This window comes from Cyprinodon tularosa, unplaced genomic scaffold, assembly GCF_016077235.1.
Source record: "Cyprinodon tularosa strain WSP-4 unplaced genomic scaffold, ASM1607723v1 ctg207, whole genome shotgun sequence".
Classification (NCBI taxonomy): Eukaryota; Metazoa; Chordata; class Actinopteri; order Cyprinodontiformes; family Cyprinodontidae; genus Cyprinodon; species Cyprinodon tularosa.
Genome location: NW_024038767.1, coordinates 364,914 through 385,619, shown reverse-complemented (window position 1 = coordinate 385,619; position 20,706 = coordinate 364,914). Strand labels below are relative to the sequence as shown.

Sequence of the window (20,706 nt, the reverse complement as noted above, 5' to 3'; positions counted from 1 at the left end):
GTATGACGTAGTTATGTTTAACCAATAGCGATGCACTTGGTTGTGACATCTTTAGGTCAAAGGTTTTCAAAATGGAGGCGTTCAAAACGTAAACAGAAAACCTGCGTTTTTGAAGGACAGGTGAGATTAATTTGAAACGCAGTTGTTTTGTTTTCCATTTGGCGTCCCGTTGTGTTTTTTTTGCAGCCGCAGAGTTAATAACTGTGTGTTTATTTTGCAGATATGGGGCTGTTGTCGCGGACGGTGCAGTCTGTGGCGAGGCAGAGGGAGTGGAGTCGCAGACACTTCTGGGGTTGGCTTAATGCTGTTTTTAACAAGTGAGAATCCTCAATCATTGACAAGTTTGATTCCGATCTTAAAGTAACGCAGGACCTTCAAAGCTTACTTTTTCCTTAAACGTTTTGATTTGTTTTTAAAGATATGGTCCCCAAAGGGAGGGGTTAAATGCAGAGATAAATTTATCCAATGTGAGATCAATAAAGTTAAATTATAATTTTTTTTATTATTATTATATAAATATGTATATAATATTGGTATATTTTAGTGGAATTATTATGACTTAGAATTATCAAAGTAATTAATAACAAAATTATTGTCTGTTATTAAGCTTTGGTGACAATGAGACAAAATTCATATTAGTAGTAGAACAATAACTGGTGATAAAGAAAAGTAAATTCATTGTTCTTTTGGTAGCTCGTTGGTTTTCATGGAGGAAGATCTATCTAATGGCTTTATTGAGACTTTGTGGCATTCTTTCCTGCAGTTTTAAAAACATAACATAAAAGATATAAAATTAAAAATTGTAATCAAAATACGCTTTAGATGCATTTATTCTAAAAGGATACTTTAGGGCATAATGCATAAAACATCAGTTTGAGGGGTGCACTGATCACTGATTCCTGATCTTTAAAAAGCCTGAAATGCCGATTCCAATTTTGACCAATACAGATTTCTATTTATAACTTTTAGTTCTTATAAGATCAAAAGATAGCAGATATTTCAATCTGATATTAAGGAAAAAAACAATTGTCTGTAAAACATTAAAAACTTCTGAAATAACTGCAATAAGAAACTCAAGGGAGTTTGATTGGCCAAATAATTGGTGCACCCCTAATTATTATGTTGGAGAAATATTTTTGTAGTCTAATAATTTTTTAATTGTAAATATTTATTCACTAAATGTACTCCAAACATATATTTTAGGGAGGCGGGGCCTCAGATGTCCTTTTAGCCATTCTTGGTTCAAGTAGTGATCAGGTGACCTTTGTGAAATTATAATTTTTTTAATGATACTGCAGTAAGATTTTTTTCATATTTACGGCAAAACATAAAATAAACCTATTGATATTCGTCAGTTAATTAGTAAACATTTGCATGTTCCAGCATGCTGACTTTGTATGGTATGCACCATATAATGCAATAGTCATATATTGCCCTAAATACTATCACTGTTAATATTGTGAATATGTCTTGAACTGACCTATTCGTTAGATAAGAGTATATTTATGTACGTGTGTGTGTGTATGTATTTATCTAAGGTTTCCTGATGTTTTTTTTTTTTTTTATGTTGGCTGCATTTTGATTAATTTTCAATCCAAGCACCATTACATTTTTTTCTTTAAGTGCCTCTTCAGTGTCTGTGTTGCTGGATTCATCTGTCTTTCCCAAACCTTGATGATTTCATATGACCATTATGTATTTTAGACAGACTATTTGCTTGTTTTTATTCAGGGTGGACCATGAACGAATCAAAGCCGTTGGTCCGGATAGAGCTGCAGCAGAGTGGCTGCTAAGATGCGGCGCCAAAGTGAGGTTTGAAGGTTTTGATCGCTGGCATCATGACTACAACGGACTGCCAACGGGGCCTCTTGGCAGATACAAGATCCAGGCAATCGATGCTACAGAATCCTGCATCATGCAGAGAGGGTTTGACTACCTGGGTGAGTGCAAAGAATGTTCTTTTGTCTTCTTGTGACTCATCCATCACTTATTCTAATTTCCTTCAAAAAATATTTCCGATTAACTTTTTTTTACGCTTTTTAAAACAAAAGGCAATACTGGAGTTGATTTTAGTCAGCATAATACTTATGCATATTTTAAATTGCCCTTTTTTTCTTAGATGGCTTAAAATATGTGGAGGAAATTAAACTCAACAAGTGTATCTACATAGAGGACATCTGCCTGGAAAGGTTGAGCTCAGTGGAGAACCTGCAGGCCAGTCTTTACATGATGGAGGTGGTTTCATGTGGAAATGTGACAGACAAGGGCATTATTGCTCTCCATAAACTCAGGTTAGTGGTTATGAAAATAGTTTTCTTTATTAAATCTGTGAAAGCAGTTACACAGAGAACCAATGAATTAATTACTACTTCCCTCCAGGAACTTGGAGTATCTGTTTCTCAGTGATCTCCCTGGAATCAAAGATAAAGAAATGACAGTTGAACGGCTACAGAGGGCGCTCCCACGTCTGGACATCTCACTGGACCTGGACTGAAGCAAGAGCAGATGGCTGTTGTGCTTCTGAAGAACGGACGCACTCCCCCTGTTCCAAACACGAATGAAAACCCTCAAACATTCAACTGGATGTTTGGCTTTGGATTGTGTGCCTGAATCAGCCATTCTACAAACAGTTTAGGCCGTTCCTACTGATATTTCTAGGTTTACTGAAGGTCGTTCAGTTCTGCTCGGGAATTTGTCATTCTTAATTTCTTGTAGGATAAATGTAAAATATATATAGACAATTTGTAGAAAGAAACCTAAGAATGAGAGTTCCAGGGATAAAGATTGTTTTATTAAAGGAATTGTTGTAACAGGAATGTTTGCAGCTGTATTCACTGAAGTCAATAAATATCATATTTAGAACTAATTAACGTTTTTATCCTTCATTATAACTTAGTGAAAGATTAAACTTGTTACAAAATATCCACTTTAAGAAAGGTCATTACATTATTTAAAAAAACACAAACATTTGGCAAACTGGACAAGGCAGTAGAGCAGTTTTACCATCAGTCAACTCTGTAACAAGCAGAGCAGCACGGCGCTCCTCGTTGTCTTAATAAACAAGCAGAAAAGGCTGGCAAAACATACAAACCAACACATCCAACAGGACATGCCGGCAATAGTGCATAGAGTCAGTAAGACACCCAGCATGTCTTATTAGGAACAAAAAATTCAAAAATCTACTGAAACTGTTTTTTTTTTTATCATTATAATGCTAATAAACTATATTCTAGAGTGCTTTATTTCCTGAGCGGTTCAGAAAATGCAGTCGTCCAGCTTAACTTCTGATCGGCATCGCAGCTCTTAGATGTTTGGGAGGTGGTAGTTAAACTTGCGCAGGTTGTTGTAGTACTTTTTATTGTCCAGGGCTGGAAAGATGCTGCTGCTGGTCAACTGTGGCAAATACTGGAGAGGAAAATAAAAAGGAATGAGTCCATTTTTAAATATATTCATCATGCATATGTATTCAAACCTCCTATAGTGCTGTGCAGTGCGTGCCTTGCAACAAGAAGGTTCTGGTTTCGATTGATCATGGAGTTAGCATGTTCTCCCTGAGCATGCTTGGGTTCTTACCTGGTATTCCGGCTTCCTCCCACAGTCCAAAAACATGACTGCTAATTGGCCTCTGTATTATGAAATTTAGGCAGGATCGGGATGAGTCGGCAATAAACATGCACACACAGAACACACAAACTGTTTCTGCTAGGATTAAAATGTGTCGTTTTATTGCCGACTCATCCCGATCCTGCCTAAATTTCATAATACATTTTCTGACGTCACGAACGGGATGGATTACACTACAGGGGTCACAGAGACTAACTTTACACCTTAACTTCAGAAGGACTGATGGCGTGCAGCTGCTGAGATGCAGACATTAAGGAGGTGACTGGATGCCCACTGCTTCAGATGAGAGCAGGCCACTGGCAGTGATGGGGGTCTGCTAGGGTTGCGTACGGACGCCTAGCTGCGCGGGTTGCTGCCCTGCAGGGATCGACCGGCCCTCCGATCCTTGTGTCACGGTAGGGGGGACAATATAAATTGTATTGAGACAATATAATTTGTATTCAGCACCGTGCCTTGATTGATGTGCTTGCTTTGCTGTTTTCTATGGTGGAATAAAACGACACATTTTAATTCTAGCAGAAACTGTTTGTGTGTTCATTTTTATTACTGACTCACCCTGATCCTGCCTAAGTTTCATAATACAGCCTCTATAAATTGTCCTTAGGTCAGACTGGCGACGTGTCCATGCTGGACCCCGCCTCTCGCACGCTAACAGCTGGAGATGGACACCAGCACCCCTCCCAACCCCAGCAGGGATAAGCGTGACGGAAGACGGATGGATGGATGGATGGATGGATGGACGGACGGACGGACGGACGGATGGATAATGTAACAAAGTGTGTGGTTAAAGTGGAAGGAAAAGATGCTTTTCCAACTTCTTTAAAACAGTAAAATCACATTTCAGTCCCGTAGAAGCTGCCTTTCTTGGAATTTTTAAACAGTTTTTTGAATCTGGAGAGAAATAATTTGAAGCATTCTTTTCAAAATAGGAAGAATTCACGCTAGATAGAAAAAAATTGTGATCATTTTTTTTTTATGTCTACTCAAGGATTCCCATCCTAGAGCTCTGGTTGTTTGTTCAGGATCAACCTCTACTTTTCACTCTTGCAGCATCTATAACAGATTTCCATGCAGGACTGTATGAAACACCTTTGCACACGGGTCACAAAGTAAAAACAGTGATTAAAAGCTAAATAAACAAATGAATAGGAAGATTAAGGATGTGCTTTAAAAAGCTTCCCTTTAAAAGTGGCCACAGTGTCCAGGGAGCTATCTTTCATGGAAAAGTATGACCTTCGTGTATTGAATGATTGGAATATATGGAATGAATACATTAATTTATTCGATAATAAATCTTAAACAAGCATAATTTTTATTCCAGCTAGAAGTTTAGTTTAAATTTATGTTGAAATCACAGTGAGCCACATTAAAGTCTCTGATTCTAACTTAACAAACCCTAATCAAGTGGAATTAATGAGCATCTCTCTGCTATACTGGATAGATTTTGTTCTGTATATTTATTTTTTTTAGCTAATGGTTTGACCCAGTTATCTACCAATGAAGAGATGAATTGTAATGGGAATAGGAATGTCAAACTGGTTTGCACAAGATCGCCTGAATGACAGCATGTGGACACCATTATTATTGCTCACCCCGGGGGGAAGGTGTCTACGAGGTAGACGGGTCCTCTTGTAGTTGGTACGATCCAGTTCTCGAGACGTGCTCTCGCTTTTTTCTCTCATACTGTCAAAGTAGGGGTGGCGTAGGAGCTGCTCACAGCTCAGCCGCTCAGACGGGTCCATTTTCAAACAGCTCTACATGATCAATATGTGAAACAAAATAAAAATACTATCAATCAAGGTATTGACTCCATATTAGGAAGTTATTTTTCTCTATTGGGGGTTTAAACATTCTTACCTTCATAAGGCTCAGAGTTTGATGTGAGAGATTTGGATATTTTTGTTCCAGAGGTTCCTACAAAACCAAACATGATGAAGGAGATTATTAATGTTTAGATTCGATTGTTTCTGGATAAAGGTTTGCAAATCTTTTTAAGTTTTTACGGCACTAGTGACTCGTTTTTTTTTTGACAGGAGAGAGACATGCGGGAAAGGACCACAGGCCGGATTCAAACCCGGGTCGCCCACGTCGAGGACTAAGGCCTCCGTACGTGGGTCGTGTGCTTACCACACTGCCACCTGCAGGCCCAAAGGTTCACAAATCTGACTTAGAAATATAAACATGTAATGCAGCAGGGGTAGAGACTCACCATCTCTGGTGGCTCAGGGATGGAAACTCCGCAGAAGAACTGGTTGTTGCTGAAAACCTGCTGATGTCGAGGAGTCAGATCTCCTGCAGGAGGACAGAAAGCGTTGAGCTCAGTCAGATCTGCTTGACAAAAACAAACTATATCGAATCAGGAAAAAACTTTATGCTTTTAATATCAATTTGACTACATTTTCCAAATAAGTCATTTTCTGGGCATCATCCCAAACATATTAAGTATTTTACATTTTAAAGAAATTCAGTAAATATTACCTAGAAGAGCACCAAATTATTCTGTGGAGAAAATTGGTAAATTCTGCTATATTTTATTGTCCATTTCCTCTGATCAGCTCAGACAAGAGACTTAAAGCTCAGGACTGCACAGAGCATATATCCTTCTAGTTTTGGGTATTTATTGGCATTTTAACTCAGGGTCTCATGAACCTATGCTTTACATTCCTATTAGATTGAACCTATTAAAGTAAAAGTTCACACATGATGATAAATGTCTCTGCAAAGAACTGTGATGGTAGATAAAAGTTGAAGAAATATGAGACACGATTTGGCAGAAAAGCTACAACAAGTCAATAACTTTATAATTGATTGAAAACTTTATTGATCTCACATTGGAGAAATGTACCTCTGCATTTAACTGCATATGGGCTGCCATAGTGGGGCCCCTGGGGAGCAATCTGGGGTTAAGGGTCTTGCTCAGAGACCCAGAGTGGCAGTCTGTGGGAGTGGGTTTCGAACTCACAACCTCAGGATTCGAACTATACGCCCTACCCACTAGGCTGCCACTGAAAGTGTCCAAATTATTAAATGGTAACATTTCTATGTCCCTACATCCAAACCCCCACAGGTTCAGGACGGGTCTCACCCAGAGTCCTCCGGATCAAGTAAAGCTGGTCCATGTCCGACTTCCCGGGCCACAGAGGAATCCCAGAGAGCAGCTCCGCAAACACGCACCCAACTGCCCACACATCGACAGGGGCCCCGTACTGGGTGTCCCCAACCAGCAGCTCTGGGGCCCGATACCAGCGAGTCGCTACGTAGTCCGTGTAGTAGTCACACGGGCCGGCTGAAAACACAAAAAGGCTAATTTTAGGGAAGAATTACGGGGGGGAGGGGTCTGTCTAAACTTGTTCATCATCAACCCTCTATGAACAGGAAGGATGTTGATCTCATTTCATGACAATATTCATTTAATAAAGGCTTCAGGCCATCTTATTTATTTCATTTCCATCAACATCCCATAGTGACACACAGCTGGATTTTTCCTGGTGGTTAGATGAGCTTCAAAGCAAGAAAATATTCAGACTTTTTTGAAAAATATTCCAGAATTGGCCATAAAATGTGTATTATGGTTAACATTACTTTACCTGAGGAATAAATACCTGGTTGGGTTAAGCTTACTGGGATCTTTGCAGATTGACTTAAATGTTTGTTTTCAGTATTTGCCCTGAGTTCACTTAAAATGATCTTAAACAACCACTAAGTGGCAGCATCAACAGTTTACCAGGAAACCTACTGAGAATCCTGGCAAAGCCGAAGTCACAGAGTTTGATGACTTGGTGTTTGGTGATGAGAATGTTTTCTGGCTTGACGTCTCGGTGAATGCACTGCAAAAACACAGATAGCAGCCATCAATCAGAGGGTGTTTTTGGAACATTTGAAGAGCAAATTCTGAGTAACAATTCAAAGATAAAGAGAATAAAGTATTTGTGAACGAGGAAACTTGGAGGGAAAAGGGGCTTTCTGGATTTTATGGCACCCCGATATACAGGGGCCCTTGTAGCATTGGTTGTGTCTAGGTGATACATTAACGGCTGGTTGGCCAAGGGGAAGGAATTCATGCAGTAAAAGAAGAGCCGTAAAGCTGAGGGCTCGGTGGGAGATGGAGAAGGGAGGAGAGCTCAGAGGAATTTGAAAAACAGCTTTGATGAGAGGAGGATGAACTGCACTGGGGAAAACAAAAACAAAAAAAAAACATGGTGCACTCACTCACATTTTGTTTGTGACAGAAGTTGACGGCTTGAAGCGTCTGCCAGGTTATACTTTTGACCAGGTGCTCCGGGATGCTGAGGAAATCAACACTCAAGTGTCACTTCTATTATATTGTCCAGCAATCCACACACACACACACACACACACACACACACACACACACACACACACACACACACACACACACACACACACACACACGTTATGTCACAATATCCTTGTGGGGACCTTCCATTGACTTCCATTCATTTCCCACTAATCTATATGGCCTAACCGTGACCCTTGCCCTAACCCTAACCATTACCGACACATACCTATCCCTAACCTAAACTCAATTCACACCTTAGTCCTAAACCTAACCCCCACCCCAAGAAGAGAAACTTTCCTTATGGGGACCAGTTGTTGGTCCCCACAAGTACCTATGAGTCCCCAAAATGTAGCATATTCCTAGGAAATTGTCCCCACCAGTTATTAAAGACATGGCCACACATTACACACACACACACACACACCTTTATTTTCATGACATATGGGGACATTTTATTGACTTGCATTCATTTTATATGGCCTAACCCAGACCCTTACCCTAACTTTAACCAATACGTACCTAATCCTAACCTAAACTGAATTCACACCTTAGTCCTAAACCTAACCCCAACTCAAAGAACAGAACTTTACCACATAAGGACCGGTTGAATATGTCCCCATATGTACCTGTAAGTCCTCGCATGTAGGATATTTTACAAAATACGTCCCTCACATTGCAGGTAAAACAAGACTACACACACACACACACACACAAACTCAATCTGTTTTGTTCAACTGCTAAAGAACAAATGATGCATTGCATAAAGCGTTTCACTTTTTGTCTCTTTACAAATAAAAATTTCAGTTTATTTGTTCATTCAAATTAAACAATGTAAAATTAAAGTGGAACAAAAAAGAGAAATAATTTTTTTTTTCACAAATAGAAAATGTCAGAAAAGTGTGGCATTTTAATTAAGTTGGAGTGAAATAAAATTTGGAGGTTTTTTTAGGATGCATCTCTGCAGGTTTGCATTTCTTAACAATGACTTATTTTTCCATCGTGGACAGAGACTCTAGGTCTGGCCCAGTGTAGCATATAAACAGGGAAGAGTTTCTTTTCTTGCAGGATTGACCCATATTTAACCTCATCCAGCTTTCTGTCGACTGTGACTGGCCTCTTTGTCCTTATGGTCTGATGGTTTCATCATGGAGATGGCATGCAAGAATTTTTATCCGCCTTTCATTTTACATGCAGATCAAAAAGTTCAATTTCATATACGTAGTTTTTCTTCATATAAATGCAAATACTTAACTCGCTTTAAATGTGAAAAAGTCAAACGCTGAACACTTTTCCAAAGCTCTGTAAAAAAGTTTTATTCTGACATTCAATTCTTTCCTCATCACCGAATCCATAAATATCCCAAATTTAAGAAAATCAGTTTCTACTTTCCCTTTCTGTGCGTCAAGATTTCCAGACTGTTTTTTTTTTTCTTCGGTTGATGACAGGGAACAACAGAGCTGCTGTTTCCACTGAGAGCCTTGATGTTCAGCCCCGAGGCTCTGCTGGCTCTGCAGTTGCCATCGATCACTGTTGCCGTGGAAATGGCTAATTCGAGCCTTGTGTCTGCCGATCAATTATAATCTCCATCCTTTCTCTCCATTTTCTTTTCCCCCATCTGAATGAAATGCAGCTCGCAGGCTACAGGCCGGGAGCAGAAAGTAGAAACGGGGCAGACAGAATGCTCCCGACTATGAATTAAGGTTTGCTGCCAATGAAAGCCTCTTTAAGAGCATCACTGTAAGCATACCATGGAGAGTCGGTCGGCCTCTGTGGAGACCAGAGCTCATCTGCACATCAAAGCGGGACAGACCCTAGTGGATGCTGACGAATACACGTCATGGTTTTTGCTCTGGTTGGTACAGAGCGCTTGCACGCCACTTTCATTTGGTTGTCAAGTTACAAATCAGTACAATTATATTCAAGTGGAAATTTAAAGTGGGGAAAAAAAAGGATTACCAACAAGGCTTCTTCAATAAGAGGTTTACAACGTTCCAACTTTATGAGCTGGATACTCATCAAGATGTCCTTTCTGTGCTGTGATTTAACTTCCCAGCATAGTGAATTCTGTCCTTATGTATTTATATAGAAATAAAATAAAAAAATTGGAATAAAAAAAACTTCTTTACTTACAAAACACATACAAATACAAAACACTTTACATTCTGCATGATACGAAGTAAATCACATTTAATAACCCATCAGGGATCCTTTTCTCCTACATTTGTTTTTATTAATGGGAAACTAGTACTTTTTGAGCTGTTTATAATTACTTAACAAGAGTAATTCTGTTGTAGAAGTTCTTAGTTTTCCTTCTTGTTCCAGTGTCCTACTAAAGCACCCAATAAACTATTTTCATCAGAAGCACAAACATTCATTCGTTGGAACGGGATCTCTTGAAACTGACCAAAAACAAGTAGAGCCTAAAAGGAAAGGTGTAGGAAAAGGACACATTTTTCCAACATTTTCCTAACATTCCTGTTCTCCAGGTCTGTACTTATTGAAGGGTAGAAGATGAATTTTAAAGCAGAACATAAGAAGTTCTGTTTGCAGCTCGCCTTGAGTTTATTTTTCCTAATTGTGTCAGATGTTCCAAGCAGAGCTGGATTTTTTAAAAACAGGATTGGAGGCAGATCTTTTATTTTTCAGGCTCCTGTCCTGAGAAACCAACTCCGTTATATTGTTAGGATGTTTGGGAGACGGGTCTCTGTTACACTAGGCTTTGTTTTTTTTACTGTTCATAAAGCTTATAGTTAAAGTTAGGTTATCCTGAGCTATATCCATAATAATGCTGCTATAGGCTTAGTCTGCTGGAGGACATAACACTTTTTCACACTCAGCTATAATCCACTACTCTTCTTCCCTTCTATGCTGTGTTATTTACTGCTCTCAGATAGCACTAAGCATTTCACTTTCTATAATCTCTGTTTTGTTTCCTCCTCACAGTAGCTACATCTGGCCTGGTGTTCAGTCCAGCTGCAACCATCCTGAAGGGAGTCATCAGCTGGGCTGCTGCTGATTATCTATTCAGTCCAGATTTAATGTAGTTAAGTCAGTCTATCCAATTGACACTGTGACAGAATGTATGTTCTCCATTTCATCTTCCACACCTGATCTTTGCTTTAGAGCTCATCTGTTTCTATTAAACCACTAAAGGTGTTAAACTGCTATTGAGTTTTTACTTTTCTTTTAAAGTGAAAGTACTTCTAGATCAATGTATCATGCATAAAACATTGCTCCATGGTTGGTATGAGTGATTGTTGCAAAGTCAACACCACAATGTCACTTTGTCCAAGGAGAGAGGATTCTCAGAGTCTTTTACTCGATGCAATCGGCTGGGATGTTCGATAGAACACGCTTTAAACTAATCCTTCTTTGATATTTCATGGATTATGTAAAGTTTCTTGACACAATGTGACAAGATTGCCAGACTGGGGAAAATGGTTTTCCTGCAGAACCTCAAGTTACAACGAAATGTTTTAAAAGAATGCATATTTAAGAACAGATCTCTAACAAAGAACCACTGAAAGACTGGAAAATTGCTATTTACAGATACTCTCCCTGGTGAAGTGACAGAGCCTGAGATATTTTGGGGTTAAGAAGAGTCTGACACCCCCAATGGGTTTCCATGTGAATTCAGCACCAACTGAGAAGTGCTGAACAATCACACGCAAAAATACAATTCTGTCACAATTCTTAGATTTATATTCATAGAAAATGTTGAACATGCATGTACTCCTTTAATCCACATTTTATATGATATGCGCTGATCTAGCATATAAAAAAACACTAAAGTTTGAAGTTGCAAAGAGATGATGTAAAAAAAAAAAAGGGATAAATGATTTTAAATAATCAAATAACTGAATGAAAATGATGTCATGTGTTTGTGTTACTGTGCGATGAGGAGACACCCACCCTGCTGGATGGCGGTCCAGCTCGTTGAGGACGGTGTGATCACAGTATTCAAACACCAGGTGAAGCTTCCGTTTCCTTCTGAACACTTCAATCAGATTCACCAGGTTGGTGTGCTTCAGTTGCTGCACAAGCGCAGAAGTAAAGAACACCAAATATTTAGTTAAAACAAAAACAGCCCAGTTAACTGTGGGGTCCGCTTTATCGCTTCTTCTGGGGTTTGCTCTCAGTCTACAGTAGACGGGAGCTCATAAACATGCTGTTGCCCCTGACAACTTGTCCTATTTATGAGCTCCTGGTGGACTACCAACACTCCCACCCTCTGCATGACTGATTTCAACTCTGACGAAAGCACAACTGTATCTTTTGTATGTTGCAATATATGACAACATAAATGAAATTTTGGCCATATAAGTAAGAGAAGCAGAATTTATAAATTGTATCTTCACATCCCAGGATCTGGGGTGATAACTGGCAGGTTAACAATAATAGTTTTTTAGGATTTTTTAACCACGTTCTTCACTTTAACCGGTTGCTAAGTATATACTAACTGAATCTGATTATTTGTTTTTACCTTGAGCATCCGGATCTCCCTCAGTGCGATCTTTTTGATGACGGGATCATCCTCAGACTCTACAAACTTCTTGATGGCAACGATCTGTCCGGTGTCCCTGTTTCTGCACTTGAAGACAACACCATAGGAGCCCTCGCCAATCTTCCCTATCCTCTCGTACTTCTCCATCGTCCAAGTCAGGCAGTGAGGGACAACAAACGGGGAGGCAGGAGCGTCTCTGCAGCTGCAAAACAGAGGGAGATGTTTGGCTCTCAGAGGGAAAACGGAGAGTGAGAGTTAGAGTAACCCGACCACTGACTGCTTTTGGTTGCAATGAGGAATAATTACAAAACAGAATTGAGTGTTCCTTTATGACTGTGCATCACACATATAGGGTAACATGCAAAACAGAATTGACTGGACAGAACTATTTTTATCCATCTTTAAGCACAAGCATGCCTTCAAATAAGTGTGTTACAGCCTGATGTAGAACTAAATGTTTAAGATAACCTCTTAAACTACCTGTAAAAAGAGAGAGGTCCGGAGAACATTATACCTGTCTCCAAACAGTTAGATTGCATAAGGAAACATTTGCAATGCAAAGTATGTGAGGTAATTCTCCACACGGTGCAGAAAGAGAAAACAAATAAAGGAGCTTCCTAAACAGCCAAGGAAAAACAGTCAAAACAAATCAGCAAAGGTAAATAAAGGAATTAAATGTGCAAATAAAAAAATTCACGTGTGATTATAACCCTTAGCTGATAGTAAAATATATATGCAATTTATTTGGTGTTATTTTTATTAGATTTGTAACAGAAAATCTTATTTTGAAATTAAAATTCCTTACCTGTTTGCAGGTGGTCAGTCAGGACGATGCTGCTCTTCTCCACAACCAACCTGTGAGAAGGACAACTAAAGATCAACTATCCTACAGCTGCTGCAGGGGATGCATTTAAAGCCTCAAGCCAGACATAATTAGCTTCTCTTCCGGTCAAGCTTTTCAAAATAAAACTCCATCCTGTGTTTCTATCCGTTCGGTAAATATTTCTTCAAGTTCCAAATTTATGTGGGAGAGAAATGACTGGGATTGTCCTCCTGAAGCTTAGGAAGTATGAAATAATTTCTCAAAGCTCTTAACTGCAAAAAGGCTCACATTTAAAACAATATCTGTTAAAGTCTAACAATGACTTAATGCATCTTATTAGAAAGACAATTCAAACCCATCTTACATGCAATTTAAAAACTGTTATTGTTTCAAAACATTATTAACATCATACTAGTTCAAAGTAAAATTTATCCTTAAAATGGAAGGAAGCAGTAACTGGATTTCCCTCTGACTCGAGAGCAGGACGTCACAGAGCTGCCCCTCTCCCATCAGTTGCTGCGCACTGCTTTTCAGCTGCAATAACTTAAGGTCATGAAACAATCACTGTAAAGCTTTAAAAATGCTAAAATGTTAAATCAGTGGAGTCCATGCTTTATTTAAGCCTAATTGGTCAGCTAATATGAGCTCCTTTGACTTTTTGTAAAAATTTAATGTTCAATACAATTTAGACTTCTACCTAATTTAACTACAATAATTGTTATTTGCTCTGTGCTAAAAATGAAAAAATGCATTTAAAACCACAATTTAAACTTTTCTTTTATGTTTATGTCCACGTTTCTTTTATCTATTAACAGCTATAACCTGTTACCTAAATTGTTTCACAATATCAATAGCATTTTTTTGCAGCAATATTCACTAAATACAGATTTTAACAAGAGATAAAGGTCACCACAGTCATTTTTACTGCTGTCTCACTTTTGCCAAACGTCCCACTTTGGTTTTATTTTGAAGGTACCATCTGCTTTATGATTCACACTCTTGTTGGTAACTTGACACATTTATGGCTTTTCAAGCTTAGTTTCTATAGAAACAGTCGACTCAACCTATTGAGAAGGGAAATGGATCCCCATGTCCATTTTCCAATCGAACCAAAAATTCCCAGCTACATTTATCCTTTGACAAATTATGAGATTAACTTCTAAGGTGATATTTGACGTCATCTAACTGGTGACACCAGGCTGCAGTTCAATCACACTGGGACCAATTAGTGAAGCCAAAGATGAGGCAGCCTGAAGGGGGAAATCATGTAAACAAACACCTATTTTCTCATTTCCCAAAGGATCTTCAGCTTTTATGCGACTCCCACTTCCCGCCCAAACAAACAGACAGCCTGCTTTATCATGTTAAAAGCTTTTTTATTACAAAAAGTACATATTAAACATTTTGCGAAGGGAATGCAGAGATGTTATTAAAACCTAGCACTGTCCCCCTGTCATTTTATTTTAAATAAAAATAATGTACAAAAGTGCTTAAATGGTGCAAGAGTAGTAAAATGTCTATAAAAGAAAAGAGTGAAGAAAAAAAAAAAAAAACATGTACATTTTATCCAAGTACTAAAAAATGCGACAGAGCAGGAGATGCAACTATATCACACGTCGATAAAAATATCCCACAGCTAATCAGGGACTGTTCACTAGGTAGTTAATCCTGATGCAGCGTAAAACTCTGACCGTCTGGAAACCAAACATTCCCAATGAACTAAAGATGAGGTTAATAAATATTGCTTAAATAACCTACAAGGCTCAAGGGTTTCCTTAAAAAACAACCTATCGACTTTTGGCTACAAAGTGTGTAATATTTCTCTTGAGCCTTTTGGTATCTGTCACTATTAAGGATTATGTGTGACGTGTTAAAACCACAAAAACTATTTGATCTCCCAATGCTTCTAATAGAATCACCATGGGTGTGAATTTTAATGGCACTTTAGTCAATAATACCTGTAGACAGTTTGTTCACAGTACAGAGAAGTGAGAAAGCGGTAAGGTACTCTGTAACATTTGTTTCTCCACTTCCAGCTCCCGCCGGTTTCCCTGTTTCTTGTGTTAAGTTGTGCTACGCTGAACATCCTGCTGTTGTAAGGCTACTAACGGATCCGCACTGAAGAAGCTCCTGGTATACTGACCGGTGGATCCGTTTTAATCCATATAAGCTCCCAGTAATTGTTTCCCTTTACAAAGTTCAGACGTAGGTCTAAAACTCCCAAAAACTGTGGAATCTTCTTTCCTTCTCCAAGAAGAAGCCGTTGAGCTTCTGAGGATCAGTAACTGTTCTCATGGCCGGCTAAAATGTAAAGGTTGCTCAAAGCCGTCGAGTTGTCTGTTGGTCGGCTCTCCAGAACGACCACCCTGGAGGAGAAACAGGAAGAAGCACAGAGGACGTTAAACAGGCGCGATGCTGTGAGGAACTCAGACATAAAGGTTATTCTACGCTCTGCGGGCGTTTGTCGCGTCTCAATAAAATCTTTATGGTAACTGTTCAAAAATATCACTTTGATGGAGAGAATAAAGCAAAAAGTAGAACGATCAGAGAGCCAGGACAGACAGACAGACAACACTCTTCAGTGTGGGTGCAGTTACTCAGTGACTCCATCATTCCAGCTTTTCTGTGGGTTTTATTTAAGGAGCTTTTTGAAAAGAAAAAACATTTTCTCCCACATGTTAAGTGGCTGCAGTTTGTTCAGGCTGTGATACCAACAGGAAAACAGTGATACTCATGAACTACCAACCACTGCAATCCAAGGTTTGAGGAGATTTGAGTCTTTATTAGGATTTTGGAAAACTTAAATTCACAAACCTGTTTTCTACTGATCTAAGTTTGATGCTATTTTAGCTCTAATATAAACAATTAATGACCAATGAGGGCAGAGAGGTTAGCATATTTTCAATATTATGATGCTTTCAATGTTGTACTTCTCTCTTTTTAAATTGATTTAAAGAAAAACTGTATCGGGAGGTCAAGGATTTACAAAATCAGTCATGGAGTTGAAATCAACGGATCCCTACTAATAGGTTATCAATTAAACTGATCATATTGTTGGCTGACTTTAAAAAAAAGAAGTATACTGGTATTAAAACCACTATTGGGTAGAAATGATAGGCTCTTTAAGTTGGTTCTTTATCCCCTCCCTGCACTTGCTTCTCTTCAAAGGAATTATATATTTGTAGTAATTCAACCGTCTGAAGATAAGCAGCAGACGTACAGGATACTTTAAAGGAACTAGCATTTATAATACTTATCAGATCACTTAATACAATTAGTTGTCTTTTCAAACTAACCTAGAAAAAGAAAACATGTCGAATAATAAAAGAAAATCCATTATCTGGCTGCACTGTTCATAAACTTCCTGATCGGTGACCTTCTGTGCCATCCTGACATGCAGGACATGCTGAGTGGATCGCTCAGTCAGTTTGCAGACAACATTCATGCATGTTAAGCAACAGTATGATGTCAGATCAGGACGGGGGTCACTGCGTCTTCAGATACAATCTGTCTCATGGTGACAGGAGAGCAGCTTAGCTGCAGTCCATACTGTCCGTTCCATTAGATGAAATTACAGAGCCGTGCAGACACAGAAACCAGGCTGGCAGTGCCCATGCTTCGGTGAATAAAACATGGAGGGCTGGGCAGCGGACAGAACGGGCACCACCGGTAACTCCCCGCCACTCCTCAGAGCTCCACCTTTATCCTGTACTCAGGGGTACAAACTAAAGCGCCATCCTTTAAGATCCCTTCTAGACTCTTACCATATATGAAAGAATTATTTACAGACTGAACTGACTTTCCGTAAAAATTCAAAAATATCCACTGGACTTGGTTTTCAAGATTTGAAAGATTTTCAAATCTTGAAAACCAAGTCCAGTGGATATTTTTGAATTTTTACGGAATGACTGACCTGGATGACTGAGAACCTTCATCGGCATACTGAACTGACGAGCAGCAGATTATTTAATCTGTTTATCAACAACTATTGTCTGATAACAGGATTAAGGTGATTGTTCTTGGGGCTTCGGCTGCAGCAGGTAGAGATATTCTGATAGCTGAATAAAGGTCAACAGATACAGAAACATCGACTGCATTTAAACCCAGCTGTCAGACATAACCAATCTATTCCAATCTGAACTCATTTCATGCTCACTTTGCAACCATCCATCCATCCATCCATCCATCCTTGCAGCAGCTAAAAGGATTTTAGAGTTTTTGTTTAGTTTCTCTTAATGACTCATAACACATTACATCAGTTTCTAATTATTTAATAAATATGATGTTTTTAATAAATATTTAGTAAGTGGTTAGTTTAATTAATCTCTAAGAACACAAAACAAAAGCATCAGATAAAATGAGATTATATGGAAAGAAAGACAAACACTATGAAAAGAGGCTAAATCACAGAAGATAATGAAAAACCTTTTCAGGGTGATGGGAACCCGTGAAAATAAGGTTAGCATCTAGAGACACTGAGTAAAACGAAGCAATGGAGGATAATAGAATCTCCAAACAGTAAAGATGAGTAAAGAAAAGAAAATCAGCTGCTGCTAAAGTAGCTCCACTCAGTGAGGTAATTAGTTGGTTAATTCTTTCAATTTAAATCTGAAGCAACATTTAGGCACCATGAGGACAGCCTTTATTAAACGTTCTAACCTGTCGGATCCCAGGAGGCGGAAAACTCTGCTTGGGTCACAGATCTCCTGAGTCACCTGGAAATTAGACAAAAACAGGATTTTTATTGAAAATCTTATCCAGTAAAAGAGACACATTAGGAATAATAAATAAATGAACAAGATGAGATAAATGGAGAAGTTTAACATTCCAACTGTTAACTTTTAAGCAGATATCAACAATTCATTCAGATTTCTTTAAAGAACCAACTTGGCTTATATTACGCAAATTAGGTGACAAAAAAAAAAAAAACAACTTTGCTCGTTTCCGTCTCATGATTTTCTGTTAAAGTTGAGCCTTTAACTAAGAAGTGGATCAGAAGCAGCATGTTTAAACCTTGAGGAGTCACAGCGAGCTAAATGTTCAAAATATGCTTACCGTATTTTCACGACCATAAGGCGCACCGTACTAAAAGGTGCAGTCTCAGTTATGTGTCCCATTTCTGTATTTAACACACATAAGGCGCACCGGACTATAGGGAGCGTTTTTTATATACAGGTACATGTCCTCTACTACCTTTAAATACCTCTACTGCGTATTTAAAAATACAGCGGGGGCAAAACTGAGTATGATTGTGCTTTATTCATGTATTTATTACAAAGTATTAATCAAACCCATCAAAGTCATCATCCTCTGTTTCTGAATTAAACAGCTGCGCTAAATCAGACATGCCAATTTCCCCTTCTTCGCTGTCAGAGTCACTTTCCGTGCAGCGCGGCTCCTCAGAAATAATGCCGGCTTTTGCGAAAGCTTGAACAACAGAGCCAGCAGACACGTTAGTCCAAGCATCTACAATCCATCCGCAAACGGTGGCGTAACTTGCCCGGCGCTGCCTTCCACTTATCGTGAAACTGTGGTCTCCGTCGGTCATCCATCGCTCCCACGCCGCTCGCAGCCTTACTTTGAACGGCCGCTTCACACCGATGTCGAGCGGTGGAAGTTCCTTTGTCAGACCCCCCGGGATAACGGCGAGCACAGCGTTCATTTGATTCACCTTTTTTTTCCACATCGGCTGTGAGATGGGCACGCAGCGATGGTGATGCGTGGAAAAAACCACCTGGTCTCCTCACATACACCTGCCTCAGCCACGCTTTCATCATCTCCTCATCCATCCAGCCTTTTTCATTGGCGTTAATATCATATGTCATCAGAGCGCTGTGTCTCTCGCTGTCTGCTCCCAGATCAGCTTCTCTGATTGGTTGATGCGGCGCGTCCAGCAGCAGAACTTCAATTTTTCCATCTCGAGCAGCAGCAGCGCGTTGGCAGATGCTTAAACGCTCCCGACGTGCTGCACCAAAACGCGCTGCAGGACCTTTTGCTGCACCTGTACGCGCGTCAACCATTGACTTTGCATGTAAACTCGCTGCTTCTGCTGCACCTGCTGCGTCCGGTTCACACCGATGTCGAGCGGTTGAACAGCGAGCACAGCGTTAATTTGTTTCCCCATGTTTTTCACATCAGCTGTGAGATGGGCACGCATGGAGTCACATATTAACAGCGATGGTGATGAGTGGAAAAAAAACACCTGGTCTCCTTACATTCAGCCACTCTTTCATCATCTCCTCAATGAGGTGGTCTCAAAAGTCGCAGTTACAACACACATAGGGCGCACCGCACCATAGGGCGCACCGCACATTTTGAGGGGAAAAAAAGACGTTTAAGTGCGCCTTATAGTCGTGAAAATACGGTAATTGTTTTTTTTTTTATTCTCAATGTTTCAGTCAGTTTTATGATTAATGCTCGAAAACTCGGCCAGGATTTGCTTTATTATTTATTTCCAGAGGTGTCAAGTAATGAAGTACAAATACGTCATTACTGTACTTAAGTACACTTTTTAGTTATCTATACTTTACTCCATTACTTATTTTTCTTCTGACTTCTATTCATTACATTTTCACACAAGTATCTGTACTTTCTATTCTTTACATTTTTAAAACAAACGTTACTCGTTACTCTTGGCTTTGGTTTAATGTTTCTAAATCTTTATTTCCCGTCATGCGCTCCATCCAATGCAGATCATTGGCTCCGCCCACATCTAGTGAAAACTAGTGTGATTGGATGAGTCATAGAACGCAAACACTCATTGGTTAGCTAAAGGAAATCATCAGAAGCCAGCAGGTGTTCTTCAAACTGCTAACGTGAATTGTCTATGCCATGCTACAATGTGGGATTCAGAAAAAGATGCTGAAATGTCTGAAAGGTCGGACACAGGCGAGAGCGTATCGGGAGACGGAGACCAACCAGACCTCCCTCATCCTTGGCCCTATCTCAGAGAATTTATAGAAATAATCGTAAATTTGAGCTTTCAGTTCATATAGCGGCATCTGGCTGTTTTTTTTAAAGGTTACTTTAATACTTTTATACTTTAAGTAGTTTTGGGAGCACATACTTTTTCACTTTTACTTGAGTAAAGAGGCCAAGTTGATACTTCAACTTTTACCAGAGTGTTTTTAAACTGCAGCATCTATACTTCTACTGAAGTAACAAATGTGTGTACTTATCTCACCACTGATTATTTCTGAATTTCTTCATCCTTTATGTAACATTATGCAAACACTTTACCTTTAGTAAGGATGTGATGACTCCCATTAGAACGACTAATTTTTGATACATAAAGAATCTTGACATTTAATCATAAGTTTTTCATGGAATTTTTAAACATCAGTATTTTTGGTTAATATTGCATTTTTTCCCCCTTTCTAATGGTTCAGGGATTTTCTTTCATTCTTTTTTAATACAAAGGGACACAAACATATTAGAACATTTAGTAAATATCAA

At 39.1% G+C, this 20,706-nt stretch overlaps 3 protein-coding genes across 12 annotated transcripts in view; 1 reads left to right on the top strand and 2 right to left on the bottom strand.

Moving 5' to 3' along the window:
* Positions 1 to 13: 13 nt before the first annotated feature.
* On the top strand, positions 14 to 2,981 carry dmac2l (distal membrane arm assembly complex 2 like). Its single transcript, XM_038285127.1, has 5 exons — positions 14 to 120; positions 221 to 317; positions 1,732 to 1,940; positions 2,120 to 2,291; positions 2,380 to 2,981. The coding sequence occupies exons 2-5, from the start codon at positions 223 to 225 to the stop codon at positions 2,492 to 2,494; spliced, it is 591 nt and encodes a 196-aa protein (XP_038141055.1). The 5' UTR covers positions 14 to 120; positions 221 to 222; the 3' UTR covers positions 2,495 to 2,981.
* On the bottom strand, positions 2,306 to 13,339 carry cdkl1 (cyclin-dependent kinase-like 1 (CDC2-related kinase)). The gene is made up of 10 exons (XM_038285128.1): positions 13,234 to 13,339; positions 12,408 to 12,630; positions 11,837 to 11,958; positions 7,838 to 7,910; positions 7,361 to 7,451; positions 6,710 to 6,910; positions 5,834 to 5,916; positions 5,482 to 5,538; positions 5,217 to 5,378; positions 2,306 to 3,405 (listed from the first exon to the last, which is right to left on the bottom strand). The coding sequence occupies exons 2-10, from the start codon at positions 12,573 to 12,575 to the stop codon at positions 3,304 to 3,306; spliced, it is 1,059 nt and encodes a 352-aa protein (XP_038141056.1). The 5' UTR covers positions 12,576 to 12,630; positions 13,234 to 13,339; the 3' UTR covers positions 2,306 to 3,303.
* Positions 13,340 to 14,612: 1,273 nt separating this feature from the next.
* map4k5 (mitogen-activated protein kinase kinase kinase kinase 5) overlaps positions 14,613 to 20,706 on the bottom strand; it is a 44,870-nt gene continuing 38,776 nt past the window's right edge. For all 10 annotated transcript variants that reach the window (XM_038285111.1, XM_038285112.1, XM_038285113.1 and 7 more), the window contains 2 exons: positions 17,911 to 17,966; positions 14,613 to 15,617 (listed from right to left, as the gene is read on the bottom strand). In XM_038285111.1, the coding sequence (XP_038141039.1) occupies positions 15,530 to 15,617; positions 17,911 to 17,966 (144 nt within the window). In that variant the 3' untranslated portion in view covers positions 14,613 to 15,529. The remainder of the gene's footprint in view (positions 15,618 to 17,910; positions 17,967 to 20,706) is intronic.